Consider the following 11300-nt stretch of genomic DNA (forward strand, 5'->3'; position numbering starts at 1 on the left):
TATATATATAAAATAATAATAAAATTTTATAGTTTTAGATTATATGTTTTGAAATTTTATTTTTTGATTTTTTTTTTCAAATTTTTTTTTTTGTAATTCGAAAATACTTTTTGAAACTATTTTTAAAATTTTTATATTCAAATTTTTAATATTTATTTTTTATTTTATAAAATTTTAAACTTCAATCCCAAATCCACACCCCTTAACTCTAAACCCTAAGGTTTGGATTAGTTAACCTCATGAGTATAAATGTATATTTACTTCTTTAATGAAATATTTTGGTCATTTTGATCTTTAAAGTCTATATTTATGACAAAAAATTTTTTATTGCTATTCTAGAGTATTTGTCAGTATTTATATCTGTTACTTTTTATATCACTAGTATGACCAGGTGTTTTCCTGCAGTAAAAAAATTTAAAATATTTTTTAACAGATAAATATAAATTATATTTTAAAATAAATTTTTATTAATATTGTAAATTTTCTTTTTCGTATCAATATTTTAATATAAATTTGATTTAATTAAACATAAAAATTATATTTAAGAATATGCATGTATATATTTGAAATTATAATCTTAAATAGATTTTTCTATCTATTTATTTTAATTAAATATATTAAATAAATTTGTAAAAGTTGCATAATTACCAAAAATTAAAATTAAACAATATTTATAAAAATTTTAGATATATAAGAAATTAATGATTTTACGATTAAATTTTCATAATTTTCTAAGAAAATTGTATACATTTTTGAAAATTTTAGTAATAAAATTGCATAATTTAAAAATATATAATTAAATTATATTTCGAAATTTATAATGCTATATTTAAATATATTCATTTTAATGATGATTTATGAGTTACTCCCATATTCAAAAAAAAATTCCAAAAATATAAATTGACATTAAATATAATATATCAGTTATTACCATATTTTAAAAAGTTTACCAAAAATATAATTAAATATATTAAATAAAATTGTAAAAGCTGCATAATTACAAAAAATTAAAATTAAACAATATTTATAAAATTTGTAGATATATAAGAAAATAATGATTTTACGTTTAAATTTTTATAATTTTCTAAAAAAATTATATACATTTTTAAAAATTTTAGTAATAAAATTGTATAATTTAAAAATATATAATTAATTAAATTTCAAAATTTATAATGCCATATTTGAATATATTTATTTTAATGATGATTTATGAGTTATTTTCATATTCTAAAAAAAATTCAAAAATATAAATTGACATTAAATGTAATATATGAGTTATTACCATATTTTAAAAAGTTTACTAAAAATATAAATTAACATTAAATGCAATTGTCCATGTCATATTAAACTATAAGACATGTCATCAATTTCAGTAGGCATGTCATATTTGTTTTGTAAAGTTGATAGTAGAAAGGAAATGTGGCAAAATCACTTGGCAATTATACTATAGGGGATTCATAAATTCATAATGATTTTTTATATTTCTATTGAAGTGGTCTCAATTAAGACCTACAGTATTTACCAGCTTTTTTGTCCTTCCCCAGATCCACAAAACGACACCGTTTAAACCATCACCAGTGTGACGCTTTTGGACCTTCTTCTTGCTCGTCTTTGTTTTAAGTTAACCGATTTAGATTTCCACCACAATGCCCTAAAAAAATTCTCAAATCAACCAACACTTTCTTGAAAGAAAAAAACCTAATTTCAATCTCTCTTTGATCTCACCTTCTTCTTTAATGGGTTCCTCCTCCGATGTCGTCCCCGACCACGACGTCTCCGGCACCCACCACCCTCCCGCCGACGATACTTCTCCGGTCAACAATACTAAACCCCCCACGGAGGAAACCACGCCGCTCAGGAGGACGAGGCCTTCGCGCGCCTGCACTTTAAGGACGCAGCAGCGGCTTCGGGAGCAGCAAGCGGCGGAGAGGAAGCTCAAGCAGCCTAAGAAGGAGTGTAAACGGAAGAAAGAGGTGGAGGAAGCGGAGGAGCAAGAGGAGGAGGATGAGGAGGAAGATGAGAGTCAGATACAATGCGTTGGAGGAAGTTCAGGGAGAAGCAAGATCGTTACTTCGCTTGTCTCGCCGCCGGAGGCTTCGCAGATGCCGCGGTGGAATCTTAGGTCTATGTGGGAACTTGCTTCCGTGCTCAACTTCTTGCATGTGAGCTATTTGTTGTCTTCAATTGATTGTTCTCTTAGCTCACTCACTCACTCACTCACTCTCAAGCTCTCTTTTTTTTTTTTATGGGTGGTGAAGGTTTTTAGACCGCTTTTGAAAATCAATGTGGAGTTTTCAGCGGAGGAGTTTGAGACGGCTTTGCTGAATCCTAACGATACTTTGAGTGACATTCATATTCCTCTGTTAAAGGTTGGTGCTTTACTCTCTTAACATGCTTTTTGTGTCTTATTGATGCTTTTCCTAAGTGTTGTTGGTTTACTTTGGTTTCTGTCTGTATTAACCTTAATGTACTTCAATGTACGTTCTGGGAGTGTTGGCCCTTATTAGTATAAGAACTAGTGATAAAAACCTTCTATTAGCGTATTGAATGGGTCACATTCTATTAAAGGTTAACTCTTTCAATGTTTTTTGGCTAGCTTTTCTCCTACACACCTTATAGGCTTGTGCTGCCCAGTACAGGATCACTTGAAAAGCTTTGTTTAGTCATTTTAGAGTTTACTTATTGAATTCTTTGATCATTTTCCTGAATGATATCATGATTTTATTTGTTGTGCATGGTTCATGTGAATCCTTTTTTATATGGATGATTTGAAATCTGATGTAATCTGTACTTATGAATGTCTAAATTGCCTAGCAGTTTACTGATTTTTATTCTTTTCAAAATGCAGGCCATTCCTCCTGTAACTCGAATGGCCCTCACACGTGATACCTGGGTCACTGTCTTGTGCAGAAAAATAAGAGATTGCTGGCATTGGGTAATAACTGCTGAACATCTTTGAAATGATAGAGGAAGTACATTTTTTTTGCATTACATCATATTTTGACATGAACTTTGCCTACTTGTTTAGGTAGCAGAAGGGGACCTTCCTATTGTTGCCTCTCAAGGGTGAGTTATTATAATTTTCTGAATCTTATGGTAACTGTTTAGGAATCATTTATGAGATTGTTGTCTGAATCATGTAGGCGGGAGACTGAAGTGTACAAATCTTTTGATCCAGCCATTCGTGGGGTGATTTTGAAAGCTTTATGTGATATTCGTGTTGAGGTAATTTTGCTGCTGTATGTCAATCTTTTTGCAGTTGAAAATGAATTTTCGTTATATATGCTCACTATATGATGTCCATTATTAAGCTGTGGTGCTCGCTGATGCGAGGCCAATGATTGACTTGAAAACAAGATCGTTATAACACTGACAGTTTCGATGTGTTTTGTGAATTTCCACAGCAAGAGGATATCAGGAGCTACATAGACAACTCTCTTAAAACTGGTGTTCATCTGTCAGCTTTTCGCAAAGATCGCGTTGGGGGTGATTCACATGGAGTTAATTTTTGGTCTGTGGCAAATACAAGAGACGTAAAGAGCACTCACTTGTTTGCATATATCTGATAGCATCCGTTGTTTTTCTTATTTAAGGTATGAGGATGATCCCTTAGTTGGTCACCGTTTATATCGGGAAATAAGGAAGGCAGAGGTGGTTAAGGCCAAAACGAAGGGTTCCAAGATTCTTCCTAACATAACATACCAATGGGAAGCTGTTGCCACTAATTTCGACGAATTCCAGGATGTTTCTGTAAGTCTCTTCTACTACAATTAATGATTCTGAATTGCCAGATTAATTGCTTAGGACACTTCCATATGGCTGTCTGTAGTTAATTCGCGCAATGAAATATGGTTGCTTGACTCTGATGTGATTGTGATGGCTAGTGTTATCTATACACTCAAATATTAATCTTCTTTGCTTATGAAATTTCTCTCGTTTTGATTGTCAATTGATCTTTGCTTCTCTAAAGGACTAGACTATTATAATAGACAATAGGTATAAGTTTTTATGTATGTACTGCTGATTGAGATAATTTGTCTCTTTGTTTTGCAGGAAAAGCTGAATTCAAGTAGTAGTAGAATTGAAGTTTCTCTAGGGAAGAAGTTAACGAGAGATATGCTTCCTGAGATTGAAAAAGAACACAAGGTTTCATTTTGTTCTCTTCTTTTTTTTTTCTTTTCTGTTTCTGTTTCACCTTGGTTACAGTATTCCACTACTGAACTAAGTCTGTGGCTGAATAATTCTTATCAATTGTCATTTTTTTTTGTGTTCCTCTGTCAGAGGAAAGAAAAATTGTTGAAAAAACAACATAGACAGGCGCTTCTCCTTGATAACTGTTTGGTTGTCGACGGTCATGGTGCTGGCCGTTCTCTCCGTGATAGGAAACCTGTTAGATACACTTTTGGTAAGGTTTTCGAACTTGTTGGAAGTTCATGATGCCCGATTAAACGTTTAATATTTGTTGCAGATGATTATGATCAGTCGATAAATGAAGCTATCAAGATAACAAAGTACGCCAGAGTGATAAATTTCTGCTGTTGATTTCCTGTTATTTGGTGACTATTATTTGTTGCCTCTTACGTTCCTCTTGTTTTGGTAAAATACTATCTCAGGATGAAACATCCATCACCAGAATCTTTACTTCACAGAAGAGAATCAGCCAGATTGGACGCTCTTGAGAATGGCAGATCGACAAGTTCAACCCACCCTACTGAGCCTGTGAACGATACAGCATATGCCAAATCTTCTGATTCTGCCGACTATGATGAGTTCGATGAGCAGAGAGATGAGTCCTTGGACAGAAGGCAAGACCCCTTGCATTTTTCTTTTCACCTTCAGTCATCCCCCCAGAACTTTGGAGGGAATTTAGTCCGAACTAACTGAATATAATGTCGTGACAGTAATAGGCGCAGACAACGGTCCCAGCGGTATTCAGCTACCGACTTTGTTGAAACTGTTTCAGACAATGATGTGGAATTTGAAAGCGATGATGACATTGTTGGGGAAGCAGTTTATGATGAAGAATATATGAGGAAGCGTAAACAGAAGAAGTTTTCTAGTGGCTCTGAGGGAGAGGAAGAGGGAGATAAAGGAGATGAAGAGTACAAATGGGATGAAGACAATGCCGAGTACGAGGAAGAAGAAGAAGAAGAAGAAGAAGAAGAAGAGGAGGAAGATTCTCTAAGCGATAGCGAAGAAGATAGTGATGATGAACCCCGAAGGGCTAAGAAAATGCCACGGAGAGAAACTAAGTCAAGATCAAGGTCAAAGGATTTACGACCAGGCCTGAGACGTAGTAAAAGAGCCACAAGAATCGATTACCAACAATATGAGCTCTCAGAATCAGACAAAGAAGCTACAGGAGCGGCAAAACGTAAGCGGTTGGTTGAGCCAGATGAACATTCTGATGAAACAGGGAATGGGGATTTCACTATGGAAAGTGAGGACTCCGAAGAAAATGCAAATGACCCTGAAACAAAATCTTCTGAAGAAGAAAAGCCCAGAGAGGTCAATGACTATGCAGAGACGACAAATGGTACTGAGAATAATCAACTTAGCAAATCAAACGGCACAGGCCAAGAAGAAGCTGAGGGTGTAGTAGGCAAAAGGCGTTTCCTCGACCTAAACGAGCTTGCTCCTGTATCTGGTTTTGATGATGGTCCAAGTACAGTCTTGAAGGAAGATGATAAGGGCGACAATTCATAAGCAAGACATGGAGACCTCTCTTCGTCTGAAAGCTCCATCTGGTACCATTGTATGATATAAGCAATATTTTCACGAGTTTATTTCTGGTCAAACCCCATTTCCGGAGAAGTTAAACGGTAAGATATATACTTCATTGGCTTGTTCTGCATTCAAGCATCTCTGCTCTGTTGTTGTCAACTTATTCAGGCAGCGGGTAAGAAGTGAAGTGGAGACTGTTGCAGAGAGTCCTAAGATGAAGTATGTGTAGATTAGGTTAGCATTTTTATCTTACCTTGAAAAAAGAAACAATGAAGAGGGTGAACCAGAGATTCCTAAGAGCTGTTTAATGTTGTGGAATTATTATGTGTACAATCTACCTTTTCTAACTTTTGTACGAACACGTTCATGGTCTCTTGGGATTTTGGTAAAACTGCGTACCTTTGAGACTTTGCCTTGTCCCATATCACATTCATAAGCTTTAAAAAGCCCATGATTCCGTGAAGTTAGATTTATATGATTACACAAACTCGTCTTATCAACTATCATCATAGAAGACTCAAATATATTGTCTTTCCTGTTACCACTACCAAAGGAACTCATATATTTCAAATTACCACTACCTTTTAAATTTCGATATCAACAATTTCATTATAATTTAAATTTTATTAGGAAACATTTAAAATAATATAATGAATTGTGATAAAGAAGTTGGAACCAAAGATGTGTAAAAATAAAGAAAAGTGGAATAATACTTGTAATTAAAGAAATCATGCATATGTAATTTTATGAAAGATGAAGAATATTCATGCCTTTCTTGCCACACACGCTTCTTATACCTTCAAACCCATTTCTCCTAATCCCTTCCTTCTTCACAACACTCCCTTTGTAACTCTTATTACATGCCTCATTCTTCATCTATGTTAAGAAAAGCTTTTAAATAACCAATACTAGTAATAACTTCCTTTATAAAAAAGTTTTCTTTAAAGAAAAATGGTGAGATCTTGCTCTTCCAAATCAAAGAATCCCTGGACAGATGAAGATAACGCCTCCCAGAAGTTTGCCTTTGCATCTTCCTCCAAGAACGGATCCACTCCTAAGAAAATAGGTTGCAGAAACATTTCTCTATTTATGATGTTGACATGGTATATATACATGTGTGTGTGTGAACATTTATAGGACTTAGGAGATGTGGGAAGAGCTGCAGAGTGAGAAAGACTGATAACGCAGGAGCTAAGCATGAGAGCTTCACTCCTGAAGAAGAAGATCTTATCATCAAGATGCACGCAGCAATGGGAAGCAGGTTGTTTTATATATATATATCTTGAATGACTCAAAATAGATTTAACAGATTCTGATTATCTTTTTTTGTGTCTTGATTCAGATGGCCACTTATTGCACAACATCTACCAGGAAAGACAGAAGAAGAAGTGAAGATGGTTTGGAACTCAAAACTAAAGAAGAAACTGTCCCAAATGGGAATAGATCATGTCACTCACCGTCCTTTCTCTCATGTGCTTGCTGAATACGGCAACATCAACGGTGGTGGTGGTGGTACCCTAAACCCTAATCCCATGAACCAAACCGGATCTCTTGGACCTAATCCCTCCCTCAACGAAGATTCTCATCAACAACAACAACAACAATCTAATGATTCAGGAGATCTCATGTTTCACCTACAAGCAATCAAGCTTATGACCGAGTCATCAAACCAAGTCAAGCCCGAGTCTACGTTTATGTACGCCTCTTCCTCTTCTTCTAACTCCTCTCCTCCGTTGTTCTCTTCAACTTGTTCTACCATAGCTCAGGAGAATTCGGAGGTTAACTTCACCTGGTCTGACTTTCTTCTTGACCAAGAAACCTTTAATGAAAACCAACAGAACTATCCTGATCAAGAATTAGACAACTTGTTTGGTAATGAGTTCTCTGAGGCAGAGGCTGTAGCTACAGTGGCTAATACATCAGCTCCAGATGCTCGAATCGAAGAAGAGTCTCTAAGCAATGGGTTCGTTGAGTCGATTATAGCTAAAGAAAAAGAGTTGTTCTTGGGGTTTCCAAGCTATTTGGATCAGCCTTTTCATTTCTAGTTTATTTTTCTTCCTCTTCTCAAGTCTCAACTACTAAATAAAGAAACAATGTAATAAAGAGACAGTTGCTTTATTATAATGGAGAAGCAAAAAATAGAGAAAGAGATGAATCTTATTAATGTTATTTTGGGTTCAAGAAATCTTTTTAATGTTGATTTTTTCATTACCTATTATCATACATAGTGTATATGATTATTGCTATAAAATCTAAATGAGGAAAGATAATTTCAAAAAACATAAATGAAAAGATTCAAAGAGCAAACTTGGACTTGAGATTGTTCACAGTTGCATCATCAATCCTAACTCCTATTTTGACTTTTCTCTTTTACTATTTTACTCAATTTTCTTAAGACATTAGATCTAATGTTTCATAGCTGAGTGATACTAGTCATTATGATCCTATGATTTCTATCCAATCTAACCTGTCTCTTTCAAAGGATGAAATATCGAATCTCCATCCAACACTTCACTCTCTTAGCCATTATGATCAATCAGAGACTTCTTCATAAATCGAACAGACCATCTTGGACTATTCTGAGCTGCGTCACAAAGTGGAATCCCAAAGAATCTATTGCTTACCTCCTTTGGCAAAACTCGGTGTTCTATATCATCAACTGACTACTGAGTCCCCTGAGGCGCCTTTCGTGTTAAAAATCTTCATTCTCTGACAGTTCTGAGTACTAAGATACGAGACAAGTCCAAGGTTCTTTGATTGAATGAGACTCTAGGAGAGGGGCTAGGAACACCAAAGAAAGAGTGGTTATAATTTTTGAGGTCGAAGAACTTAACGAATTGGTTAGAGAAGAAAGCGAGATGGTCCCATTCAAGGATAGCATAGATTAAGAAGTGTGGGAATGTTCCAAGTTGTTGTCCTATGAACTTCTTGACATTATTGTGATTGCAAAATGCTTATCATGAAGATAGAAGCAACCACAGAGAGAGCAAGAGTTGAGAACATGATCTGGAAAGGTGACATGAAGGTTTGAGATGGTGGCAGAGAAGAAAAACAGGAGGTTATGTTATGCCCACCATTATTACTTATGTTCCTATTTTTGGAATGGAAAATTTTTGAACCAAGGTTGAAACCCAAAACTGGCAAATTTAGAATGGTTTATAAAGACTTATTTTCTGATTCTTTTTATTTTTCAGAGATATCTGTTGAAGCACATATAGACTTTTTAACTACACCCAAGTCCTAACTATCATCTATAAGAAAACAAAAATCCATCAAAAAAAAGTCAGAGTGGAACATTACATTATTTATGGAATTAAAGGTGATCCTGATAAGATATTCGATGAACCACATACATACATTTTAGCTTATCCCAAAAGATAAGATATAGAAAGCCCCACAAATCACCAACCAACCATTGATTGAGATGGGCCACATGAGAGTCACAACTTCTTTTAACTTACATACCACAAAACAAACCACACACACAGAGCAGAGTTTTACAAACAATACAAAACATAGATGATGAAGAACCCCTAAACAACAGTTCGTCCATCTCTAAAGCCCCTTCCTCTGTTGTTATTGTTCTTTTATCCCCTGATTATTTTTTTCCAGACAAAATACATAACAGTTTGACAAAAGTAAGGCTTAAAGAAAGATAAAAAGGACTAACTCTAAACCTATTATGTACTACTAGAACAGAGAAACAAAGAAAGTAGCAAGGTATTGTGGATTCACCTTGGCTTTTATAGGTCTAAGCAACTCTGATGATGCTGCTATTGCTGTCTCCGTCACTGAAGCTTGGCATCATAGTGAAAGCCGAATGTCTTGAGTTGGATTGTTCATTAAGATTAAAGGACAGAGAGAGGTTGAGAGAAAGCGGAGCATCTGTGTTTAGATTGAATGGAGGATTTGCTTGGAAGGTTACTGGGACCGTCCGTGGTGCCTTCTCAGTTCTTGTCGGCACTGCAACTTCAGGGAAAACTTGCATAACCTGATGTCCAGAGCTGAAGTTAGTCTCAGGTAGTAATGAGTTGTCCTGAGCATGATGATCTTGCTCCATGTGCACCATTCCTGTAACCTGATAAAACCAATCACACCTAACTGTTACACACTTTTTGTTTGGTATCCATTTCATACAATAATATTTGTAAAAACTCAATTAATCACTTTCTAGCACAGCTTGAAAACATATATTCCCAATTTAAACAAAACCATTATGACATTTCATTCTATCTTTTAATTCTAAAGAGGAAATACTAAAAAGAAACTTCTCTAGAGAACAAATTGTTAAAAAAGGAAACTTTATTAATCAATATTGAGTAAGAAAGGAAAGAACTTTCAGAAAGCAGAGTCTCTAATCTAAGCTACACTAAACTAATGATTTAGCTTAACTAAATTGAATTAGGAATAGATTAGAGGTTTACCGTCTCGGTTGTGATGTCAAAAAGGCTAGATCTTCTCCGGCGACGGTTGAGATTGGTCCGGCGGAGGAAGTACTTCTGAGCGTGGCTAGCTACCTGAGTAGGCGTCCTGCTCTTGACAAAGTTTCTAGATATCCCTTTCCAATCTCCTTTGCCTACTTTCTGCAGACCAAGCAAGAACATCTTGTGCTCATCCTCTGTCCATGCTATTCCTGTTTTGTCCAATCAAACCATAGATTAGCTCCCTAACAACAAATCAATTAGCCAACTTTTTCATTCAGACAATCCAACATGCACGGATTCAATCACAACCTAAGGATAGAGTACCTCGTTTCCTCTCGCGGTTTCCGCCGGAGGACGACGGAATCTGGACAGCGTCATTGGCGGAGGCGTAACCGGCGGCGTCTCCGTCTCCGATCTTGGGGATCTCTTCCTCCGGAGGAGAAGACTTCTCGTAATCAGAGAGATTGTTCAAACTCACGCACTTTCTCATCGGATCGACCACGACTCTAACTCCGAACAACATGATCTCTCCTTTCTCACCGCCTCCGGTCTCCGACGAGCTACTAACGGCGGCCATTTTGAATGCTTTTTTCCGATTTTGCCCCCTTGCGTCTGTTTTGGTTTTTTTTTTTTTTATTATTACCACTTTCTCAATCTCTTTAGAACCGTACAGATAAAGAGACGTAGGTGTGAGTGGATCTGAGCTTACTTCTGTTTATTTTTATAAACGTGTCCGGAAGCCACGTGGCTCATTTTAAAACAAGATTATTACACTGTTGTACGTGTCCGAAATTTATTTGTTTGTCACTCGTTTCCTGTGTGACGTACTTGTCTCTCTATATTTATCCTCCTTGCTTTTGGATTTATTTATTTTTATTTGGATATATTCTGCTAATGACCCTCTCTCTTTTTTTTTTTGTTTAATCAAATTGAATGAGTATCGGTCATAAGTCGCTCTCAACTTAACAAAAGTAGTGTTTTGTAATAAAAAATCTTTTTTTTTCAAAACATTATCAATATAAAATGAGAAAATTGGTAAATGACATATGCCGTAATAATGCGCATGAAATTCTATTGTTAGAGTTTAATTATGATTTTGAATGGTAGATCTTCAATCTTTTCAATGTATAAACAGTATGAACGTGTTTAATA

General features: G+C 35.5%; 3 protein-coding genes across 5 annotated transcripts; 2 read left to right on the plus strand and 1 right to left on the minus strand.

The window, feature by feature from the left end:
- Positions 1-1578: 1578 nt before the first annotated feature.
- LOC106312645 (uncharacterized protein DDB_G0283697-like) lies at positions 1579-6149 on the plus strand. 2 transcript variants are annotated; one of them, XM_013750240.1, is made up of 12 exons: positions 1579-2162; positions 2259-2369; positions 2849-2935; positions 3029-3066; positions 3144-3225; positions 3405-3511; positions 3594-3750; positions 4054-4146; positions 4282-4405; positions 4469-4511; positions 4614-4805; positions 4908-6149. In XM_013750240.1, exons 1-12 carry the CDS (start codon positions 1737-1739, stop codon positions 5704-5706), a joined length of 2259 nt encoding a protein of 752 aa, XP_013605694.1. In that variant the 5' UTR covers positions 1579-1736; the 3' UTR covers positions 5707-6149. The 2 variants fall into 2 exon arrangements, with proteins under 2 accessions (XP_013605694.1, XP_013605693.1); XM_013750239.1 differs by having other exon boundaries at positions 1585-2162; positions 4902-6148.
- Positions 6150-6509: 360 nt separating this feature from the next.
- Positions 6510-9251, plus strand: LOC106312443 (transcription factor MYB35). Of its 2 annotated transcripts, none has more exons than XM_013749967.1 (3): positions 6510-6790; positions 6862-6988; positions 7067-9251. In XM_013749967.1, exons 1-3 carry the CDS (start codon positions 6676-6678, stop codon positions 7767-7769), a joined length of 945 nt encoding a protein of 314 aa, XP_013605421.1. In that variant the 5' UTR covers positions 6510-6675; the 3' UTR covers positions 7770-9251. The 2 variants fall into 2 exon arrangements, with proteins under 2 accessions (XP_013605421.1, XP_013605422.1); XM_013749968.1 differs by having other exon boundaries at positions 6862-6985.
- LOC106312444 (transcription factor MYB1R1-like) lies at positions 9026-10841 on the minus strand. Its single transcript, XM_013749969.1, has 4 exons — positions 10473-10841; positions 10149-10357; positions 9460-9802; positions 9026-9318 (listed from the first exon to the last, which is right to left on the minus strand). The coding sequence occupies exons 1-3, from the start codon at positions 10723-10725 to the stop codon at positions 9476-9478; spliced, it is 789 nt and encodes a 262-aa protein (XP_013605423.1). The 5' UTR covers positions 10726-10841; the 3' UTR covers positions 9026-9318; positions 9460-9475.
- Positions 10842-11300: the final 459 nt, after the last annotated feature.

Source organism: Brassica oleracea, chromosome C8, assembly GCF_000695525.1.
Source record: "Brassica oleracea var. oleracea cultivar TO1000 chromosome C8, BOL, whole genome shotgun sequence".
NCBI lineage: Eukaryota > Viridiplantae > Streptophyta > Magnoliopsida > Brassicales > Brassicaceae > Brassica > Brassica oleracea.